Raw genomic sequence first — 24,948 nt, forward strand, 5'->3', positions numbered from 1 at the left:
AGTTATTGTTGTAGGCCAGCACCTTTGTTCGATGAGGGTTATTTACATTGGACATAGATGGCTTCCTTTACTCTTCTCTCAAATCATCTGACAAATACATAATTTAGATCTCTACTAAACTTTCAATTTTAACAGTTTTTAACCTATTTTTTTTGTCTCTAATTCTTCAACTCAGATTAACATGTGATGTAGCAAATATAGTAACAATGACTTGGACAGAACGGACGGTAATATAGACTAATGATGATTACTAGGTGTATCACACTGCTGTGACAGAAAAAAAAATCAAAAAATAGTTTTTAAAAAATAGGCTAGATCAAAAAATAAATAAATGAGGATACGCATTGTAAGGACAGGAGAGGACTCTAAAGCATCTGCAAAATCACAAAAGAGAACAAAGTCTTTTTCCTGAAAAGAATAAATACTGTAGGTGGAACATAACAATAATGCTGTGATATAACCTAATTTCTAAGCCAGCATGAATTTAAAATCGCTTTTGTGCTTAAAAAAAAGTATATTTGAAAATCTACCTTGATGAGAAATGGATAGACTTTATTCACTGAGAAAGGGCATGTGTTGCTATTCAATGCTACAAACATTAATGGACAGTGGGATAAAATCTTTTTCCCCTTACCAAAGGTTTAAAATAAAACTGAATTAGTTCTTTTGTGACAAGAAACAGAATAACAGTTATGACAATCTTTGCAAAGGTAATATTATAGTGTTACAGTCTCAGATTACATGTCAGTGTGCAGTTAAAGTAATAAGCTGATAACTCCGTGTGGTGAGTTTCACTTGTGAAATACGGTATTTGGAAAACACAGATGTCCCTTGTAGACGGATTTCCTGTCTCACAGAGGAATTAGAATCCATTATCCTGTTGTTTTGACACGCACTTCTCACACTCTTATTGGGTTTGTCCTAACAAAACCCTGACCTCTGTGATGGGACTTCCTCCTTGTACGGCTGTTTATTCAGGCTGTTCACACAAAGGCACCTCATGTTAGCTCTACGCTTTTTTGTGAAAATATTGCAGTATGTGGTGGCATGACCTCAACTTTAACTGTGTTTATGTTAGTGTTTTGTGTATTTTTGTTGGAGAAAAACTTATGAATAACTTCTAATGAGCAAGAGAAGCCAAATGATGCATTATATTGTTAGAGGTCTTTCCAGAAAGACTGGAATTTGTTTTTTCTGTTGAGAACTCTTTCTGTTGCATATCTGTTTTTCCATAAGTATTCCTCTGTGTTTGCATTTACATATTTTAATGCAGCTGCAATTCTAGAAGCTTAGATGAAGTCATATATTCCTCAGTGGGGTATAGGCAGTAATACAAAATATCCACCATGAGGCTCTTTTACAGTGCTGGTTTCATGTTTTTCGTGTGTTATTGTTAATGAGAGGAATATATTGCAGCACATTTCCTATAGCAGCATTTGTAGTGGCTGTCAAAGTTGTTAAGTTGCATTCACATGAATGATTTAGGACCTTTTCTTGCAAGAAACAAATATGCAATTACGATTATCAGAACTATGCTACAGGATGTTACCCAAGTGAACAGCGTGAGATTTTGAGTGGAGCACATAAAAATACCCCAAGGAGTGTATCAGAGAAAACCCAGCTGACACACATGGTATCGCTGAGATATAGAAGGTACACAGTGCACAAAGTGCCAAGGCACACAGGGCTATAAGAAACTAGAACAGGAGACGAGTGGAGGGACAAATTGGCCCAATTAGCACCATGTAGCAGGAGGAGGTGTTGGTAAAATGGTCAGATAGGCCTGTTAGATTATACAGTGATTGTGAAATCAGATCATACTTATCACCAGACGGGATGAGAAGTATTTTGCTCTTCTCCAAGGTGCCTATGGTAAGATAGCGTGTGTGGCATTAAATATTCTGCTCTAGAGTCTCCTTCCAATGGAAATTCAAACAGCATAAAAGATTTTAAAAGCGCTTCATTAATAACACATTATCTAATGTAACAGGCATCGTTTACCTTCTGCTGGATGCTGTTTATATATTCTTGTTCACTGCATGAATTCTGCAAGCATGCTAGCACCTGATTAAAAGATCAGGTGGCAAGATGGTATCCTGAAAAATGGGAGCAATTCTGTAGAACTCACACAGATCAAGCTGCAACACGATGAGAGCAAATCCATTATATATGTAAATACTCTGCTTTGAGCAGCAAAATGTTATGTCTGATAGTCACTAAGCAGAAGATCTAGAGAGAGCGCGCTAACACCCTCCCCCCCAAACAAATATTTCCCCTTACAACAAGCCACATTTACTTTACCAGAAAACCTATGTAAAGCAGCTGCAAGCTTGCAACCTAATTGAGGAAACAGATCGAGTGAAGTGAAGCAGAACTGATTAGATCTTCCAGCATAGTAGCAGACGTCATTGAATACACAAAACCCCTGCAGAACTAGAATTCATGGACGTAAGATTAAAAGCACTCGGAAACACCTTTTCCAGGATTTTGAAGCTGTCGATCGTTACAAAATGAGGGCTTACCTGCTGCTCTCTGGCAGGTAGCTCCATGCCCTCCTGGGTTTTAAATGCACCTTAGAACACACATGCATCAACACTACAATGAGCGGGTGGAGGGAGGTTTGGAGTCTTCTCTCACCCCCATTCTCTGCGACCTGCTGGAGCGGGGGGGCTAGGAGGAGGAGTTGGCCGTCCGACTGCGGTCTGGAGTGTGGGGCCTCCCTGCTGCTGCGGAGTCGGGGCGGTCTGCCTCCCCCCACCGCAGGGAAAAGGGTAACACCACCTGGGTCTGGGTGCAGTTCCCCCCTCCAGGGGCAAGGGTACCTAGACCCGGTTCGTAGAGTACGCTTGGGGAGTGTGATCGTGTGTACAGCGTCTCTTTATGTCTGTCTCCACGTTGGTTGAGTGTGGAGTAAGTGCATATGAGAGCATGAGGGTGGGAATGGATGTTTGTGTCTGTGTGTGCCTGTATGTCTGTGTCTATATGTCAGGTTGGGTGTCAGGCGCCACCTCTCTGGGGACATCTCAGGCCCTCCAAGGTTTGGAGGCCTATCTCCCCCTACCACCACTTCCCCTGCCAGTGGCGGACTCCCTCAGACATCGGTGCGTTGGTGGTTCTTTGTGTCTGGGGATGGGCGTCCAGGTACACACCGGCTCACTCCTTGGCGGCCGCTTATCGGGGCCTGGAGCCTGGGGCTCGCTCGGGCCACTTCGGAGGTGGGGTGCCCCCGGCCTCTCGGCCTGGGGCTCGGTCACTCAGGCACGGCTGGCTGCCGGCGGAGCTCACGGGCGCGTCACTGCAACTCCCCCTGGCTTCTGCTCCGCGGCTGCTGAGTGAGCCCTCATCTGGGACTCTCCTCAGCTCTTTCTGGGACAGTGGCGCGGCTGCCCCTCTGTTGGTCTTCCTTGGTCTCTTGTGTTCTGAGGGCCTCTGGATGTCTGGAGTTTTGATCTCCTCCATACCTGCTTCATGCCCTGGAGGACGGGCTGTGCCCCCCCCCCCCCCCCCCCCCCCACACACACACACACCCTCTAGCAGATCATTACATGAAGGAACCTTTTAAAAAACAAACAAAAAAAAAAAACAAGCGCGTCCATGCTCACAGGTGTACACACGGGTGATCACACCCACAAACTACACCCTTTTTGGCTCCTACCTCAAAGCACACTGTGTTCTGTTGATCTTATGTGCTGCACAATAATGTTTAATATTTAGTATTTACTGTCATATTCCCATATATCATTGTGATGTTGTTTATTCTATTACTCTTGTTCTCTTCTGCTTGTTTTCTTTTTTCTTTCTCAGCAGGTGATTGATATATGCATTTTTTTTTCTCTTTTTTTTTCTGCCCGTTCTGTTGGTTTTTGTCTTTTGCCCTTCTCCCCCGTCCCTCTTCTCAGCTGTTTCTCTTTCCCTCTTTCTTTCTCCCCTTCTTTCCCCCAGTCAAGTCTGTCCCGTATTCAGTAAGTGAAAATAAAATAAACAATAAAAGGTGAATCAAATGGACCATTACGGCAAGGCTGGGATGGTCAATTTGGTAAAGTAAATCCGTTGGGCATCTTTCTTTGCCTTTAGACAATAATTCTGATGGCAAAAGAGCCAAACGGGACAGGCAAAAAAAAACCCCAAAAAAACCAAAATGAGGGCTTTATATCGTTAGTGTACATTGGTTCAATTTGCGGTATAAACAGTAAAGCAAGAGTATAAGTGGGACATTACATTTGTACTGACTGCATCAAGAGGAGTCAATCTGTGATGAATACTGCCAGATTGTAGAGGTTGTGATGAAATATTTCTGACCATCTCCTACGGAGACTATTTTATCTTTTTCCAACAGCCATTGGCATCTTTGTTAAGTGGTGATCGCAATATAATCAAACAGGAAGTGGTAGAGGTGAAAAGCTGAAAACTGCTGTTACATTTTTCCTCATTTACCCCACATTGCTTGTTTAGTCTTCCATCCTCTTTTTCCACTTTTCCTTCCCTCTTAACCAGATAGTGTAGTTGAGCTGACATTTATCTTGCTCATGCAGTGCATAATTATAGGTTTACAGTGACACTGTACAGTGACACTGAGTGTTGACAAGATGACAACATAGCTTCACTAATTTGCCTAACCTACCTATCCCATTTTGGCCACAGCCATTGTGCACATCAGTTCATATCAAAGTCATATCACCACAGACTGCTTTGTGCTTAGATTACATTTGCTATTTGTGCTCAATCAGACTTTTAGTTTTAGTGTGGTTGGCCATCACAATCTGGATGCTGAATGTTCGGGGGTTTAAGTTTCGATGGAATGCAACGCATAACATAAATATACAGTTTGTAGACGATTATTAAATCACTTTCTTGGCCCTACACACTACATTCCAATCTTGAACAAGTCAGATTACTCCACCCTAATTTGACCAGCTGCCTTAAAATGATACATAGGTAAAATGCATGACTTTAGACCTCCATTCTTCAATACAGCTGGCTTATGCAGGGTTAATTGAATTTAGTGAAAACAGAGAATAGAGGCTAGTCTGTGAGTCGACATTGCCAAAAAGCCCACCTCCAGACTTGAGGTCTAATTTCTGCAGAGCCTACTGTGTAGAGATTCTGTGGCAAAATATCAAGGCCACAGGTAATTCATCTTCTGGCTCTAGTCCTGCTTTGCAACCTAATTAAATGAATAAAGATGTGAAGAAATCTTCATTTCCGTAGGGATAAACACATTGCTGGATGGGAAAGGTACGAGGAAAGGCTGGCTTTGTAAAGCAGGAAAAGAGGCAGGTGAGAAACCACTGGCTGGGAGATAGTGAATGGCTCAACACTTTTGAATAGTAAGGGAAAAACTGCTCTGATTTACATGCAGCTGCAGTTGCTGGCTCATTTGTTTTGATAATAGCTCATCCTGCACACAGAGCTGACTCCACCATATATATCTGAGTTAACAAACATTTCACTTCTTGTGTTAATACACCACATTGAAAGCGTTGGGCATTATATGAGACAATGAAGAAGCTTGTGTCATAGGCACAAGACACACTCGAGTGTACTGGCTGACAGTTTAAATACTGCCTGCATCATCAATGAAACATCTGGCTTGTCTTTGTGTCTGCTGCAAACATAAGCAGTCTTTCTTACAACTTAGTTCCCTCAATTTCCTCACTCATCAATTTTAAGGGGTATGCAAATGGACAGTTTCAGCATCCCTGGGAGACTTCATGGTTACAACAACAGGGCAATAAATTTTCATTATGTTTTTTTTCCTTGAAAGGCAGAAATTGAAGTTTTGATATTTGGGTTTAAGGTCCTAAGCATTTGGAACAAATAGGGAGATGTTGCATAGGGATGATAGGCTTCCAGCCTCAATCAGGTCCCCCCAATCTCCCAGCAAAAAAACCCACCCATCTACTGGCTCCACAGGGAGTGTCAATGATGAAGTCAGCCACGGAGAGCGACGGCCCTGCACCGCTCTGCTCAGCCTTTCTGCTTTATGACAGGCCCATATTTCACCAGACTCATTCTCCAATGTCCACCGTCACTGTTCCCTGCATTGTCAAGGGGGCGACTCCCATCATCAGATCGGTGATTTCACAGCCTGGTGGCAGCAGCACTTCCTCGCTGTAGATGACTGAAATGGCCCCACTCCAGACAGCTGGGTGACCCCTCCTTAGTAACTGGCTCTGGTTTTTCTCATCATGCACATGTAAAGATGATCTAGTTTGGGATTTATTCTAAATGATGCCAATATTTTTGGGAGGTAAAAATGTGTTTATTTTATTTTTTATCAGAAGAAAATCCAGCTGCGACTACACCCCTGTTGTATTTCAAAAGATGAACAATCTGTCACTTTGCTTTAGGGAATAGTATGACGTTTACAAAATATCTATAGCCTTTAGTATAGCTAAGGGGGGGAACTAAATGTTAAAAAAAAAAAACCTAGCCTTGACCAGACTTTAGTGTGAGTTATGTTTACATTAGACACAAAGGATGCTACTTTAGTCTATGCTATTTTTATGATTAAAGCTAGAAAATCATAAACAACCTTTCTGTATCCCAATCATCATTTCCACGTTCAACTTTTCAATTTCAGCTTTTGTTTTAAATTAAAGATAAAAGGCTGATTCCTACTTCAAGTCAGAGCAACCTTTGATGATTTCAGTGAACTCGTTTGATTTTAGTTGCTGTTAGTGTGATAATGGCATCTTGCAAAGAGATCATTCAACGCACAAAGCCAGTGGTTTCTTTTGGGTCACCAGATCTAAGGGCTATCATTAACAGCAACCACTTAACAGAGAGGCAAATGGAAATTTTTCAAATAATTACGAGCATAATTATTATTTACTTCGTTTTATTTCTGATTCTATTTTAAGCCAGCATGATCATTAGCTGCCCAATTTGCAGGCTACAGATGCACACTCACAGGGGCAGAGTTAAACGACTCACTCCCACACGCTGACTGACTCTTTCTTTAGGTCATTTGTTAAACTCAATTTGAACATTTTCTGTGTAATTCTTGCCATGAGCTGTATTTGCAGGTCACAGATAGACGAGAACGCCTTTTTCATTGCATGAACATTCACATTTTACCCAAATTTCTGCTTAAGTCTATGAACATCAGGGAACAGTTATAAAAAAAATGTTGGGTGTTTGGATTCCACGTGCATATCTGTGTCTGAAACACAAGCATAAATGCATGCCTATGTGTTTGCATAGACCCATGCCAGTACAACTTTGTCCAGTCAGTAGTGTGTGTGAATGAGAGTGTGTGTGTGTATTAGTGTATTTAAGAGCATGAAAGGGCACTCTATCTCTGAGAAATTAAACACAAAGACCCACTGTGCACTGTCATACTATGCCATTTATATGCACCTTACTTTGTTCTTTCACACAACCCTTCTGTTCTCCACTGTTGGCATGACTAATGACAAGGAAGAGGTGCTTAACAGTAAACTTTGTGTGTAAATGTGGTATTAGTTTTGCAATTAACTCAGTTGTGGTTTTCTTTACTTTTTCCAATTACGAAACTAGGTTTTAAACTTTTATGATGTTTGAACTACAACACATCTTTCCTTGTGAAACCCAAATACATTTGCAATCTAATGCATTGCCTTTCATAGATGACTTAAAGCAGTTTCAGTTGAAAGAAAGCATTATCAGTTTGAGTCACATTTCAGATTCAGCAGATACTTATTACTCAAAGATATGAATATTTAAATAAATCATAATCGTCCTCTTATCAGCTGTTCATTGAATTAAAGGATGGATCTATTATCAGTGTGTTTACAGGTTGTTCCTGCTGAGGTAATGCACTCAGTGGCCACTTTATTAGGACAGTAAGTCACATGATAGCAAATCATTGCATTTAGGCATTTAGACATGGTCACGACAAACTGCTGAAGTTCAAACTGAACATCAGATGACAAAGAAAGATAATTAAAGGGAATTTCAATGTTGCATTTTGATTGGTGCTAGACTGACTAGTCTGAGTATTTCAGAAACTGGTGATCTAAAGAAATGTTCGCACAAACTATCTTTAGGGTTTACAGCAAATGTTCTGAAAAAAGCAAAAACATTCAAAGAGCAGCAGTTGTCAGGATACAAGACGTAAAAGGAGACTGGCTAGAATGCTTCAAGCTGATGGGAAGGCAACAGTAACTGAAATTACACTCATTACAACCACGGTATGCAGAAGCAGATGGGCGACAGCAGCTGAAGACCACACCACTCCTGTCAACTAAGAACACGAAACTGTGCACAGGCTCACCAAAATTGGACAATAGAAGATTGGAAAAAACATTACCTGCTCTCAATTTCAGCTGTGACCCTATCACCCCATTGGATGATAGGGTCTGAATTTGGTGTAAACAACATGAAAGCATGGATCCCTTCCTGCCTTGTATCAGTGATTTAGCCTGCTGGTGGTGTAATGGTGTAGGGGATATTTTCTTGGCAGACTTTTTTTGGGCTTAGTACCAGTCCAACAGAACACCATTGGGATGTGGTGGAACAAATCTGCAGCAACTGTGTGATGCTATCAAGTCAATATGTACCATAATCTCTGAGGAATGTTTCCAGCACCTTGTTGAATCTATGCCACGATGAATCAAAGCACTTCTGAAGGCTGAGAGGATCCAACCTAGTACTAGCAAGTTGTATCTAATGGAGTGGCCAGTGAGCGTATTTCAGCAAATATAAAGGAAGATGCCACATGTTTGTTAAAATGGTGAGGTTTATGTACACTAATCCAGGATCCAAGAAATGTTTAAAACAGTGAAACATAGTTGAAGACAAAAAAGTGCAGCAGTGTATTATTTATTTGTTTGTTTTGTTTTAGCTACACAATGTCACAAACAAGCCAGTGCAGCGGCCTGTACAGGATCTTGGAGTAAATTTGTTACAATAAGAATTACAAGTCAGGATAACTTTGACCCCCGTGGTTCTTACTCAGCATCATTAACTGAATGTCCAGTATAAACTTATGTTATTTATTCAGTTGGCAATTAGGTCAGATCTCCTTTTTTGTAAGCAAAATGAAATTCTGAGATGCACGCAGTATGATTTGCAAAGCAGAATATACAAAAGCGCTACATATCGTCAGCCTTGATTTGTTATGAATCACTGACTATATTCTGTAGTTGACAAGCGGTCCTGTTTACCTGAAGACACAAGTCTTTGCTGTCAGTGCTTGTCACAAGAGATTTCCATGCGTATGGCAATTACAGTGTTTGCTGGTTGCTGTCAGTGGGTCCTTTGGGCTTCTGTATCACTGTATATATACATAGTAATTCTATCACTCTTAAAATGGAAAAAGAGGGAAACCATAAAGGACAACAACATCCACAGATAAATCCGTTTAAAATGCATTTTGAATCTGGGATGGTCACCAGTTTGTCTAGGGAGAAATTGCATTTGCTGCATGTAAGTTCAGAAATAAATCCAAAGTTCAATGTAGGCAAGTAATATCAATTCTGCATTTTCATGTTTTTGGATCAGACTTTATAAATACTTAATTGTAAAGAAAAACAAAGGTCATGTAGTGCCCCTGGTGGACAGTCAGTGTGACTGGTGGTCCACCACAGAGGGCCAATGCTGCCATCTACAGGCAAAGTAAGTTCCTTTTTAATTTGCCATTTTAACAGTGTTTAAATGTGGCCGCCAGTGGCGGTCCTAGCCTGTTTGGCGTTGGCGCCCTGGGCGAACACGCCCTCTGGCGCCCCCAGACACACAAAACATATTAAAGACTGTACATTAACATAAAACGGTTGTACACAGACACACATATGAAGAGAGAGAGAGTATGCATAGTATGCAAACGGATACCAAACAGCCATCATAATTCGTCATGCAATGAGAACAGGACAAATCAACAATTGACAATGACTAATTAATACTAAAATCTGTAACATATTGTATTGTTTGGAGTTTAGTCTGTTACTGTTACTATTTTTACCATTTCTTCTTGGAGCAACTGTAACCCACATAATTTCCTTAGGGATTAATAAAGTATTCTGATTCTGATTGTTTCAGGATGACCTGCCATTATCCAATCACACATCTGCTTACCTGCATCTTTTGCTCATTTCTCCTCCTCTTCTTTTCTCTTTTTTCTAAACTGAGGACCTGATGGCTTTGAACTTTTCTTGTCCATCTTCCATTGGTTTTAATTTTGCACTCCAGTATGAACACCCATCTCTCAACCCGAGGATCACCACAACATAACCTAACAGACCTACACCTTAGTTCACAGATTCACTTCGTCTCTAGGGTTTATTTCTGAGATTTCACACAACCCAGGATTCAAGTCATAAATACATAATGGGCTTGGATTTACAGCATTATAAATGAAATGTGCTCTATTTGGAAGCAGCCCCCCTTTCGACGGGTTGTGTGTGAGACTTTAAATCATCAAACTGTAAATATTAAATTGTTATTGATCCCTTTACCCCTAGTCCTAAAGTGTATATTTATTTTCTTACTCTTCTTATATATATTGTTTGTTTACTTGCACTGCTGTAACTGGAGCCTCGTCGTCTCGTCTCTCTATATACTGGACTGTATGTAGCGGAGATGATAATAAAGTTTACTTTGACTTCGGCAGCAAGCAGGTGCACCGAGTGCTCTCGCGCTCACTATAGAATTTCGAAAAAACATCGGTGCCAATTATAAGTCTGTATCATAATGTCTGGTGTTTTCGTGTTTGTTGTTTTGTTTTTATTTTGTTTTATTTTGCGAGATGGTTAGGTGCTGCTCCAGCCGGTCAGAGAATCCCCCGCCGCCCCGCCCTCTCCTCCCTGCGCCGCAAGCAGCAGGCGCACCTCGCAAACGAAGGGCGCCGTTACTCCCCGCAAATGGGCGATAGAAAACCGATCGGTGCGTACGCCATTCCCAATATGCGCTGGCTGACGTCGGGGGAGCTTTTTTTTTTTTTTGGCCGATGCCCGTGATGCCGCTCCCCACCACGATGCCGCCCCGGGCAACCGCCCGTGTCGCCCGTATCTAAAACCGCTACTGGTGGCCGCAGTACCATTTGCTGTGTGTAATGTATTGGAAACGATTTAAAATCACATTTTAATGATTGAGTACAACGTCTTGATTAAATGGGGCAAATATGAGAAAACAGTCAAACAGGAAACAAATAGAGTTTTTGCAAAGCAACCTCCTTCAGTAAAGCACAAAATAATAATATGAAAAACTATTTGCAATCAGTGGAAGGAAAATCTTAGAACAAAGTTAACAGCCTGCATTTATATAGTAAAGTTTGGTGCACTTTGGTCTTTCACTTCAGCCAAAGAAAATCCTTTTTGTATTGTAAAGTATCACCATGCCAGTATATATAGTATATATTTCCAGTGGAAACATAATTTGTTACAAGCCATAAAATGGATATGTGTTTGCTTGCTCATCATGATACCTGACAGTGAAGCTTCCTAAGGGCTCTTGTTTCCTTCTTTAAAAAAAATAAATAATAAATAAATACATTGAATTTGGAGTGACAATCCATGCCATTCACCAGCAACTGTACCTGGAATGATTTCAAGCAATAATATTTTAATCCCATATTCCACTTCTTGGGCTTGTGGGGGTATCCTACTCCTGCTTATGTGGCCTGATCAGCAGGCCATACAAGTTTGTGTGTGATTCATGTAACAACAACAAAAAAGAATCTTACAGCTAAAACATGCACATGACAAAATAACCCAATACAATAAGTGCAGACTGTAATCTGTGAAGGATAAATGAAGGTAATTGGTAAGTGTTGGAGCTTTTTATTTCATGCTAAAACCATCAGCGCCTCTCTGTGGTCAACCTGCCAAACAGCAAGAGGCTGATTCTCTGGCAAATGGTACATTTGCATCTTACAAATGGGCACACCCTAAATTGACATTCAATACAAAACAGTGACTTTTCTAGACAAACTGAAGATCAGAACACATGTCAGATATCTAATGCTTTTTGTTTTTCTAAAAGTAAAATAACCATTACAACTCATTTAAACCTGTGATGTAAATCTGATGCTTTTTGGTGGAAAATAAGCATGTCAACAAGAAGCACCAAGGACATCAAAGAGGGCCCTCCAAATATATTTCCACCTGAAGGCTTGTAATAATACTCTTTCTTACTGTAACAGTTATACACCATTCAGTACTGCAGCTTCCTTTGATTTTACAGTGCAATCCCCGATGAACTGCATAGAAGCATTAATGAGGTTTTAGTTAGATTTTACAGAGTAGCATCATCTAATATAAAGTTGCAAAGTGACACTGGATCTTTGGTTTAAGTCAAAAAAGAAAAGATGAAGCAACTTCCTAAATAGTTCATCATTCTAACAGTACATTAGTATAATAATACGTTCATTTAAATACTTCAAAGGTGGTTATAACCTTTTTGACCTCGTTTGTAAAACTTGCTACAAAAACATGCAGATTGACATATTAATATCCAACTCATAGAATGGAGCTACTACGTCCTGAAAACTACTTTCATTTGAAGAGTAAAAACACATACGAAACACGTGTAAAAGACTACAAATGATTAGCATGTCCTTTAATAGAGGAAGGCAAAATTCCAGCTTCCTATATATGTTAAGAGCTATTTGTTTGCATAGTGTAAGAAAGAGTTGCTTTTTAAGAATCAACCCTGTCAATAGAGATCGTTAAGATCTTCACAGCCTGGTTGTTCAGCCTTTGGCATTGCTGTGACTTCATGTCCTTGACCTTCTGTCTTGAAATTCTACATCTGGTTTTCATTGTATTGCGGGCTGGAGTACTGCTCCTGCATTGCTCCAGCTGCAGCACCCATGGCAGCCTGCTGGGCTGCTGCTTGGACATGAGGGTTCTTCCAGGCTCCAGTGGACCATTCCTCCTGAGCTTTAGTCATGCTAGCCCCACTGCCCCGGTAGAAATTATGGATCTGCATTCAAAGTGGAATAACAAGTCATTATCAAGAAGCAATTATAGACTAAAAGTAAAGTAGGTTTAATTACTTAAGTTGATGCTGACATAGATTAGATACTTTATTTCCTAATCCTTAATTCTGTAGACCTAAACCATTTGTATAGTGCTGTAGATACTTAAAAGGATTCTCATTTTAGTGGTAAACCCAACAGTGCTGCTCTGCAGGAATGAATAAAATTAATCAAATTTCTGGAATGAACATGGCCTTGAAGCTACAGATAAATAATTTTTGAAAAATTCAATTTAATAGAATTAGCCTTTATAAGAAATACCTATCTACTTTCTTCCCTTGAAGTAATGCACCAGTAAAAGTCTTACCCTGGTGAGTGCAATGAAGGACAGACAGGCCACAGCAGTGAACATGATTGTAGGGACCAGCATGATCAGTGCGATCAAAATATTATAGCTGAAAAAGGAGATAGTAGCCAACCAACCACTGAAAAAGATAGAAAGGACCATTACGGCAATGAAAAAAAGAGGATTTAATTTTAGAATCTTAACGCTACAGGAATCTGCTATTGGACTGACTCATATTACCACTGAACATCAGGCTGTCAAATGGCAATGATTTTGTAGACTTTAAATACTTTAGTATAAAGTTTAAAAGTTTTATAGCTTATGCATGAGGGTATGGAATTGCACATGGTGACATTTATAAACTTTATGGAGACTGTCATAATATTAATTTGTGATCATCAGCTTGAGTAAGGTGACATTTTGAGGATTGCTTTAACAGCCTCTCAAAATCTAATAACAGGACTATCATAAAAGTTATACGAGGGCCATATCTGATGGTCCATCACTGTCATGTTAATGAAAGCAACAAAGTCTTCAAAAATACATCTCAACTAACCTGAACTTAAACTATTTATGCACCTAAAACACACTTGTTGGGATTAACTGTTTGTTTAATTTTTGTGCTTGTTTTTTGACATATTAAACAATGTCCAATTTTAATGTTCAGATTTATTTGCACAGCAATTGATCAAACATGCACGTATGCTGGTAAAAATGTCTGCCAAACTGTCTGTGGCATTTGTGTAATACCATTTATTGTTTTAGAATTAAGTTTAAATTGTTTTAGTGTCAGAACAGTTAACTATACAAAATATAATTGTAATTTTCATAACAAATATCTGAATAGATTAATAAACACAAAAATATGCCTTTCCAAATTTGAACATTGTAAGTCAAATGTAAACAAATTAGATATACAGTATATGACATATATAAGTAGTAGTATATAAGTTTATAGTTTACTGTGACTCTGAAGAGGATAACGCTCCAGAAACAATATATTGTTTGACCGACATTGTCATAGTGCTTCAGTCCTCCTGGTACTTCTGTCAGTCTTTCTCACTCTCCACCTTGGTGCGCTCTCTCTCTCTGTTTGTTTGTGTGTGTGTGTGTGTGTGTGTGTGTGGTAACAACACCTTACCTTTCAGAGGTGTGATCCTCTTAGGCCCCGCCCTCCAGCCTGGCACACCTGTAGTAATCAACTCACCTACTACTCATCTGGTGATCAGTCAGCTCCCTTCAAATACTGAGAAAATTCCTTCAGTAGAGGTAGATACTCACTCCTGTTCTGTAAGTTTATCAGCTGGGTCCTTGTGTGTTTCTCTTCTTTCAAGGAGTCTTCTCTGTTTTCCTCAAAGAGGATTTTTCCGTGTGAGTGTGAACTGTTTTGCTATCGAGTCTAAAGACAGTGAAATCTATCTGACCATCGGCTTGTATACTGTGCATAGGATCTGTGGAGGTTCCACAGAAAGACACTGTAACACATCACTGTAAATCATGGGTGTCCAACTCCAGGCCTCAAAGGACCGGTGTCCTGCAGGTTTTAGATGTGTCCTTGATCCAACACAGCTGATTTAAATGGCTAAATTACCTCCTCAGCATGTCTTGAAAGTCTCCAGAAGCCTGGTAATGAACTAATCATTTGATTCAGGTGTCTTGACCCAGGTTGGTCACCCCTGCTGAAAATAAATTCACGAACTGCATTCTAAGTCTGCGTTTGGGTCCCGTCTGCTCTTTGAGTATGACAGGCATGTTTGGGTTTGTAACCTTCGTTAGGGTTACCATTAAGCCAACAACCCAAAACATGTTAAACAAAAAATAAAGTTATTAATTTATATTAGAAGTGTTGCTGGAGCTTTATTCTCTTCAGACGTTATACTCTTCTCTGCACCTTGAAAGTAAGTGAAGTTGTGCCTGACACTTCTGCCCAGTCTTACCATACTCCCCATCCTGGGATGCCTATGCTTTGGATGACACTAATCCCAACTTGAGCCATGAACACAAAGAAGAAGATCATGAAGTTGAAAGAGCTGTCACTCCTGTGAAGAATACAAAAAAAAAAAGACTATTAAGCAGTTACATCTGTGAAGCTAAATTTAGTGCTATATACTGTATGTCTACATGTTGCATCATCTACTGTTTTAAACAAAGACAGTTTCCCCTACTCGACATCAACATCTCTCTTGGCAGCCCAGTCAGCAACTACATGCTGCTGCCATGTAGTGTGTCAGCGCATGAGACAATATATTCATGTCAGCAGAGCATATGAAAATTGCACTACCCTTCAGCGAAAGGTTAGAGAATGTTCTGAGTGTCCTTCTGTCCCTGAAGGGACATTTATCCCTGTTGCTACTCAGCACTTTACAAAAATGGAGGACAAATTAGCTTAAAGACAAAACAAGAGCAGACCACTATTTTAGATGTGTATTCAGCTTCGTTAGCATTTAATCTATGTAAGACTCAGAGTGAGTTTGTTTTATGTTTGTTTTCTGTCATATTTAACAATGTCCAATTTTCATGTTCATAAATGAAAGAGTATATATACATTTTTTCATCTTATAAACAATTTATGAAAGGTTCATGTACTGCAAATGCTAACTGTTTCTATGGAATAGTGTGTTGAAGTGACCCAGGGAGCTATCCACAACTGGAAAATTCTTTCTTTCCCTGTGAATCGTGACATAGATGGATCTTGAGCTGCCTTGTCAGAGTTGGGTCCTTACCCAGAGGGGTTAAATTTCATGTCCTTTTCCTGTTTATATGAAAAGACATCTGTACCTCTCATTTAAAGCTGCATCTCAAAGACTTCTCTTAATTTTGGGCTAAAAACAACAACAACCATGAACTATTTTTGTGTGAAACTATAACACATAATATTTAAAAGGTCTTAATACTATGACATCTAAAACATAACACAACAACTTCATTCCAACTAACATAGTTAAAAACAGTGCTTCGTATTATTGTATTACTTCATGTTTGACTTACTTGAAGGCCTTGTAGATGGGCCTGAACCAGCAGACATATGAGCAAGGAGTGAACATGAGGACCCAGATGATGGCCATGCCAAAGTTTGTCACACCACCTCCACCAAACATCCAAGCAAAGCAGCCAAAAAGATTCACAACAAGTGTGGCACTGTTAACTGTAAGAACACAACAACAACAACAACAACAATAACAACAAATCAAGCATTGATGCAAAAGAAAAAGCCCTAAAAAACACCTGTCTGATACATAAACATGCATAACTATGGACCAGTTTGGAAAAGTAAAGAGGAGACAGCCACAAATAACTTTTTAGCTGAAGTCATTTTCTATTACCAACACTTGGCTCCATTTCAGCCTCTGCATTCACATTCCAGTTTTGGTTTTTAAACTAAACAAGAACTCTATGTCAGTTTCAAATGTTGGTCTTTGGGGAAATTTTGAAAAACTTTACAAGAAAAAGAGAAAAAAGTGAAGCACTGCACAGGTGGCACATGACAGCTATTTGGAAAACACTTTCCCCAATGCACAGCACAGCAAAATTCCTGTTAGCTTAGAATGATTTTCACAAATTAAATGAAGAAAAAGTACTCGAGCACAAAAATAACAAGCCGTGTGTGCATCATGGCAGAAGGCAAAAATCTGAGCAGATTGGGACTTTCAATACCTGCTTATGTTTATCTTTTTTTTTTTTAAGTCGCACGCAAAAAGAAATTTAGAGCAATTATAAATTCTTCAGTGTGACAGATGCATATTTCCTGCTATAACATTTTCTTTAAAAAATAGCACCTAAAAGGTAAATATTTAAAGAATATAATGTTTGTAAATCATTTAAAACATGTATTTCTTTCTGCAATACACAAAAAATCATCTCAAATGCTGAAACTAATTGATTGGTTTTGTTTTTGTAATACTGATTTTAGAACTTGTTTTAAATTTATTGTATCACATTTCAAGATAGAGTCATGTTTACAACTGTGTTGCATCACCTCTTCTTTTAGCAGCAATCTCTTTAATGAGTTAGAGAGGCAGCGGAGACCAACCCTTGTAGCTTTCATAGCTACATGTTTTCACTATCTTGCCTGATGTCAGATTTCAGCTCCTCAAAAATGTGTGGTCTCCTTTATTGTATTTTTTGTTTCACAATGCACCAATTTTTTTCAGTGGGTGACAGATCTGAACTGCAGGCCTTCCCATACTGATTCTCAGCCTCGTCCCTTGTGGTCAAAAACTTCTCTGGATTCTCTTAATCTGTTTTCTTATATAATGCAATGATGATAAAGAAAATTATAAATTCTTTACAGTTTTCCCTTGAAAATGTCACAGTTAAACTATGTTTTTTAACCGTTTATATTCACAGTCTTTACTGGTGAATCCCTCCCTATCTTTACTTAAAACACTTACTGATTCTCATCTTACCCCTATCACAATATGGCCCTTTTGCCAAATCCCCAACTAACAAAATTCACTTCTGAACTTGTCTCATTTGACCAAAACTGTTTGCAAGTATTAACAATCTTGTTTCACCTTTAATACTTTTTACTGCGTATTGGTGTATTGCCCTGCTCCTTATAGCAGTTCTGACACTGACTCCTGTGTCAGTGATACATCATTTTTGAGCTCTTTCGCACCCTTCCTCCTGCCCTCAGTTCTCTTACATGAATTCATGAACAGGCAGGAAGTTTCAGAGTACAGCAATGTCGCAAACACCACTGTACTTCATGTTTATAGTGCAGTAAACTTTGATGAAACTGCTCCTGGCAAAGATTGTTCAACACAATTTTACTGTTACTGCTCTGCTCAAACCAAGGCCATCTGGTCAGTGCTGTGACTCATTAACAAATAAACCAGTCAGGACATTACAGCCACAGCCCATAAAAAATCTTCTTGGACCTAAAGGACCCTTGTAAACCACTGCCCTTCTGTTTCATAGTTGTTATCATCAGCTGATCACAGAGGATAAGACACTTTATGGGGCCTTCAGGAAAATTATTTTTTTCTGTTTTTCTGTTATAGCCAAGGTAGAAAAAAAGAGTTTCTCTCTTGAAACATAAGCTCGGAAGTTTGTATAGGAGTTGCATTTTCATGACAGCTTTGCATCATGACAATCAAAAAAATAACATATAACATATAACTGCAGTTTTATTCACTTACGCATCCACAGATGGTACATTTTCTTGCACATGCTGCGATGCTGTTCAGGGATCTCCTCAAAGTCTTGGTAGAAACACGGCTTGAGAGGAATGAATCCAGGCAGTGGGGGGAAATTTGGCTCTGCAATAAACAGTTCAATACCAGTTATAACACTAAATACATCCGGGTGAGTAATGTTTTAATTTTGACTTCAGTTCGTCACAGTTTATTTACTGACCGGCCATTGGGAAATACTGTAAAGCTTGCTGTTTCGAGTAATCCCTCTTTCAGACTTTTCAGCCTGTGAAGTTAGAAAACATTTTAGATTAATATAGTGTGTATAGCACTTTGCATGCGTTTCAACTGCATGTCACTGGCAACGGAGGAAGTCCGGTGAAGGAATGGATTCTACATCGCTGCCACATAAACACAGTGTACTTTAGAGGAAGGAGAATGTTACAAATTCACGTCTCCGTCGACATTCTGCCGGGGGATTTAATGTGTGTGCTCTCCCAGTCATGTCCCAGTGGTGCTGATAACACTTTAGTCCTTCCGGTTTAACAGAAACATAAATCAGGCAATCTGCCCCCAAACCCAGTGACGATCAACAAGCAAGCCGCATTTCATCGAATGAAATGTTCCAACACACATTCCCTGCACATGTATTTGAACTGCAGAGCCAGGAATTACGGATTCGGCAGGAAACATAATCTGCTTACCTCCTCCAGAGAGCAGCCGCTCCTCTCTTTAACGTGCTCTACAACCGAAGCTTCACCTTCGCTTTAAACAGATGAAATCCAATCGGACGGAATCTACAGGTAAACTGTTAAACTATTTCAAGACTTTGTTTTGCTCTGTATGACTACAGGAATCGATCCTAACTATGCTGTCTGTCGGCCAATCACCGTGCTTCAATCTGCTGTCACTTTGATTCAGACCAATGGCCTGATTACTCTAATCCTTGACGTTGTATTGTTGACCCAATCATTGTTTGGCTCTCTGTCCATGGTGCTGAACACGCTGCTAAAACAAAAGTGGCGTTAACCACCCTCCTCAGTATTTACAGTTGTCCTAAAGCAACTTGCAGACATTAATTGTGAACTGGAAACGTCTAATCAGGTCACACCTCTAATCACATCAGCAGTGGCGATGTTTAAATATATATATATAATTGTACGCTGTTTAAGAAAAGAAAAAAAAAAGACAAGAGGGAATTCCTTCATAATGTAGAAATCCAGCTTTACCAAACTCTGCGTGGTGTAACACCACCATTCGGGACACTTTCCTTTCTAAACCTAAGCGTGAAGCTTGAGATAGTTGTTCGCCTAAACACTAAAATGATTTCAGCTCTCCAGGTGGGGGTGCTGTTTCACTGCAGGAACCGACACTGGAGGAAAACGATCTCTTCTATCTTTGCCTTCCAGGATACCTTTAAACTCTTTCCCAAGTAAAAGTATAGATAATTTCTCTATTTCTATATTTTGTTAGAAAAATGAGAAATAGGTACAGTGGTCTAACTCGGGTCTAAAGAAAAAGTGCAAACATACATACATACATTATATGAAAGCAGAGTGTGTATAATTGTAACGAGCTTGATCGCCAATATTTGGTATGGTCACCTTTCTTCTTTAACACAGTTACAGTCAGATTTTCAGTTCATTACTTGAGTAATTTGGTAAGTCCCATTCCTTTCTCCTTATTCTTCTAGAATGGCTTGTTGACAGCCACCTTCCACTGAAACCATTTTTGATGAGGCTTCGGTGGATCAACTGAAAGACCAGATAATCCATCTGTTCTCTCAGATCCTGTGTCAGGTCACATTTTAAAAATGATGAGAAAATATAAATAAATGAGGGGTGGCTCATGACCTTTGCATAGTAATGCATGTTAAAGTAAAAGCACTTAATCGACACTAAATGTTACCTGTGATTAATATACTAGGACTGCATTACTAGGTTGTTCATAGTGGGGCATTATCTTGTTGAACCATGGTTTTACTGTGGGGCGTAGTTTTAAAGGAAGCCTGGAGACCTTACAAAGCATAAAGAATCTGAATTTCTTTCCTCGTCATGAATCTTTAATTTTGTTCTGAATATTAAAGGTTAATGAAGCAACTATGCAAACTTGTTTTGCATAGTTGCTTCATTAACCTTTAATATTCCAAACAAAAATTAAAGATTAAAGATCATAGTTTTGCATAGTTGCTGTCATTTAAAGAGCTGACGATTTCAGAGGGGAATTCGTTTGTTTTTTTTAATGATGAATATTATGCAAAGATCCACCAACAAGGCTGCATCTATTTGTTTATTTTACTTAATAGTGAAGTATTTATGATGCAAACCACGGGATCAATCTTGACTTTCATGAGCAAATTCCCCAGGATAATGTTTCAGTCTGTTCACTTCATTTTCAACTCGACATTTTCAGAAGTCATCACATCTTTAGTATAGGCTGCCCCCGACACTGTTTGATACAGACGACTCAGTTTGATACGCTGAACTCAACAGCAAGACTCAGGCAGGTGAAAAGGTGTCCTCCAACAGTATTCAGTAACAGGAAACCAGTCAGTGGAGGCAGACAAAGAAGGAGGCGGACGAAAAAAATGTGTCCTTCAAGTATCTGACATGATGCATCTCGGGTCAGAGTCAACCTTGGTGAGTTGATCACACAATGTACAGTAAATTCAATTTGATTTTTCTCTGTCTGCTTTTTCTTAGGCAAGTGTGGGCCAGAAAATATTTTTTCACAATAAAAAATATGTCAAGGTAGCATACTGTAATGGTAGTTATTTCCAAAAACAGGGCTCATGTAATAGTAATAAATTCTAACCGTAGTGTGTTGTAGATTTAGTCTTTATTTAATTCTTGAGAAGTATAAAACAGAACAAAAGACTGTCTTTGTGTACCTCTATAAAAGGCTTTATTTATTTCCTAATTAAGCAACAAAACCACTAAAGTGATTCAAACAATAATACCAAAGTCATAAAATCAACTGAAGTTAGCTGATACTGAAAAAAATGGCATGATTGCAGTCATGAAATGAGTAAGATTCATAGATGCACTGAAGAGGGACAGGGGGTTGGTGTTACAGAGGAGGATGCTAGGAATAGGGTGAGATGAAGGCAGATGATCCGCTGTAGCGATCTCTAAATGGGAGCAGCTGAGGAGAAAAATAAGACTGCATTTGTAAGAAAGAGACACAAAAACTGCTATAATCTGTCAATCACATGCTGGTGTGCTCCTGATGTCATTTTATAACAAGAAATTTTTACAAAATTGGAAGGAAAATAATTGGTGTGTAGTTTATGACAACTTTTATTCTGAAAATGACAATATAATAATACATTAATGTTTTCCTACAGCACAGTAACTTGTCTTTTGTAAAAGCTGTGGATAATACCACAGATAACTTGTTCATGGGTGTAATAAGTTGTAAAAATGAACACTAAATAAAAAGTGCAGACATCAAATAGAAAACATTCAAAAATCAAGATTTTCTTTTAGATATACAGGATCCAATTTTAAGCTTGTTGTTGTGATGTTATTATTACAAGTGTGTTAATTTACTTCAGAAAATGATACCTATATACTGTTTTCAGCCATGTTGCAGCTAACCCTTTAAAGGAAGCAGTTATATGACACAGAAAGTGCAACGCTGGATTTCCAAATTTAATTTAGGGTATGTCTTGAACTGTAGTAGCTGTGTAAATGAAAACAAATTAGTGTTAGCTGTCAGAGCCAGCAGACAGATCTGCCTTATGCCATAAGAGTCTAAATTAGTGTTCTCTTTGCAACAAAAAAGAACTGCAATATATCACCATATCATTAAAACTAAATTGTAATCAACTGCCATCACTTGTCAAATCAAGCCCGCTAAAGATGTAAAGCTAATAAGCTGTCCCTTCTCACGTCTCTCATCTGACACTGTCACTCTCCACACCTCTGTAATTTTTTGTCCTCTCACTTCATTAATATTAATCTGAAGCAGTTTCAGTCTAGACAAGCTTAGCGAGGGGGTTCTAAGGCCATCATGCTATTGGGCTTTCAAAGAAATGTACAGTATAGTCGACTGTGAGTGGTCTCGTTTTCCTTTTTCTTTATCTGTTTTTGTCTCTCCATCCCTCACTCTGCCTCAATCATCTTTATTCTAACCCAGGCTCATCCTATTAGTCCTGTCATTAAGATGACATTAATATCATGTCATTAGGATGAGCTTTTTAAGAAACAACCCCCCCCCCCCCCCCCCCCCCCATAATCTTCAGCTGAGATTTTGATTCCGTCTACCTTTTGAGCTAATTAAGAGAGGGGCTGCTTCCTCTATGGAGTGGTGGTCAGATTTCCCTACATGAGATTAGCCAGCGGGATACTGTTGCAACACAGTGGGCAATTTTTGGGGAAGTCATGTTTTGTCATCAACTTGATTAGGGTGTAGATAAAAGGCAGGATATTAACTAGATAATAACAGAGATAGGAGAGAAAAACGTGGATAAGAAGCATAAAAGAGGAAATGAAGGATCCAATGACATGTTATCATAAATGCTTATGTTGAGTGAAAATTTCTTCTCTGCTTCCTATATTTGTAATTAAACCAAAAGAAAACCATAAATATGACAAACATTTGTATGGGTAAATAATAGGTTATATGTTATTCATTTAAAAGTGTGTTTTATTTTCTGAAAAAAAAAAGTAACCTGTTAGACTTTGTTTCAATTTTGTGCTAATATTTCATTTAAAAATGTAACTAAAAGGTGGAAGTATAAGCCTCCACCACCACACACACACACACACACACACACACACACACACACACACACACACACACACACACACACACACACACACACACAGCATAGTGCACAAACACTCACTAGTCATCTTGTATCGTACTGAATGCATGAATACATTTATTTATCTTCATTACTGGGTGTGTAAATGCACTTTAAATTGGGCAAAAATGAGTGTCTGTTGTTTGACACTCAATATCTCTGCTTGATGTTCTCAATTGCAACTCAGCGCCAGTGCACCCTGGTGTCATTGTCCTCCAAAAGAAAAACCATTTGCCCAGTCAGCCTCTAAGCCCATGTGCCACCGTTGTCTTAGTTTCTATGGAGACACTTTCCTCCAGACCAAGCATGTGGAGGGCACCCCTCCAGTGGAAGGAGGTGGAATAGCATTGTGGTAAGGCAGTCATACAGCAACCTCATTTACAAACATGAACCATGGACTGTAACATACAGTGTTTGTTCTCTAAACATTTCACTGTAGTTGATTAAACCCAACTTGAAGTGGAAGACATACTTGCATGTACAATTTCGTTAGTTGTACAAATAATATAAAGGTTTAGTTGAATCTAAAAATTATATGAAGGCAAAGTTAATCGGAGAAAAAGGCAGGAGAAGTCACAGACAACTGTAGTTTTTGAAATGTAAAAAACACTACATATATATGTACTATTGACATGGACCATGCAGTAAAAGTCTGGGACTGACGTGATCATTTGCCAGGAAACTCCAGATGGGGGCACTGTCTGTCAGTCTTTCTCTGGTATTTCCTTACCTATTCAGGAGACTCTCTGCTGTCAGATGGAACTGAGTGTTTCTGACCTTGAAGACGATGACAGACAGTCACTGTGGGGGCAACTGTACTCAGCATTTAAATACACAAACCACACAGCCTCAAGACTCCAGCCATAGTGGTCTAGAGACAAGGACATGAACAATGTGGGAAAGAAGCAAAGTAATGTTTTTGTCATAATTGTTCTAACTTAATTAAAACTGCTTTCATTTCCTTACTACTTTCTTTAATACTGGCATGGTTAAATAAAACTAAACAGAGCCTTGCTGTAGAAAACAGGATCATTTTCTGGCCTTTTTAAATACTTCTTTGATCAAATGACTCCTAATTAATAATACTACTACTACTACTACTACTACTAATGATAATAATAATAATAATAATAATAATAATAATAATAATAATAATAATAATAATAATAATAATAATAATAATAATAATAATAGAAGCAAAAAAGCAATTGTGGCGGTAACTGACTGCTACACAGTCTTATTGATTGCTGTATATAATGAACCACAAAACAGCATAGCTCACCCTGGTAAAAAAAAAAATGACAGTAATAAAATAAGCATTTGAAATAACTGAAATAGTAGTTTCCAAATCTTTTACTTGGTCATATAAATGCATTTTCATAAAGACCAAAATACATATTTATCACACAATAATTACTTGTAATGGTGCATACATCATCTTGGCATATGAATAGTTTACAACCACATTAGCTACTCTGGACCACAGAGTAGCTAATGAACCTTGTGATGATATCAGTATACATTTCTTTGAAAAACACTGAAGGAAGTGTATTTTTTTCCCTAAAGTAAAAAATACACTTATCTTATGTTCACACAGACTGGATATGGGTACCTATAATGGACATGCAACAGCGGTAAATTGAGCAGTATTTTTTTCTTAATAAATAATAAACAGGTTGTCATCATGAGGCAGGCTGCATAAATAAGCCTGTAGCTCATAGACAGAAAAGAGAAAGCCCCCATTGTTTTATTTTGACTT

General features: G+C 38.9%; 1 protein-coding gene across 1 annotated transcript; it reads right to left on the reverse strand.

Moving 5' to 3' along the window:
- Positions 1–11,762: 11,762 nt before the first annotated feature.
- Positions 11,763–19,223, reverse strand: scamp5b (secretory carrier membrane protein 5b). The gene is made up of 7 exons (XM_085410942.1): positions 19,084–19,223; positions 18,603–18,665; positions 18,386–18,505; positions 16,233–16,389; positions 15,182–15,283; positions 13,266–13,383; positions 11,763–12,903 (listed from the first exon to the last, which is right to left on the reverse strand). The coding sequence occupies exons 2-7, from the start codon at positions 18,607–18,609 to the stop codon at positions 12,724–12,726; spliced, it is 684 nt and encodes a 227-aa protein (XP_085267068.1). The 5' UTR covers positions 18,610–18,665; positions 19,084–19,223; the 3' UTR covers positions 11,763–12,723.
- Between the last annotated feature and the right edge of the window lie 5,725 nt (positions 19,224–24,948).

This window comes from Rhamphochromis longiceps, linkage group LG1 (assembly GCF_057381845.1).
Source record: "Rhamphochromis longiceps isolate RC_006_pf linkage group LG1, R_longiceps_female_GT1.1, whole genome shotgun sequence".
NCBI classification, from domain to species: domain Eukaryota; kingdom Metazoa; phylum Chordata; class Actinopteri; order Cichliformes; family Cichlidae; genus Rhamphochromis; species Rhamphochromis longiceps.

Bases quoted from the DNA above. Each gene is read 5' to 3' on its own strand.
- scamp5b (XM_085410942.1), bottom strand. The intron at 15,284-16,232 runs GTAAGTCAAACA...TATTCTTCACAG, and splicing joins CCCATCTACAAGGCCTTCAA to GAGTGACAGCTCTTTCAACT. The intron at 12,904-13,265 runs GTAAGACTTTTA...CTTTGAATGCAG, and splicing joins CCTTCATTGCACTCACCAGG to ATCCATAATTTCTACCGGGG.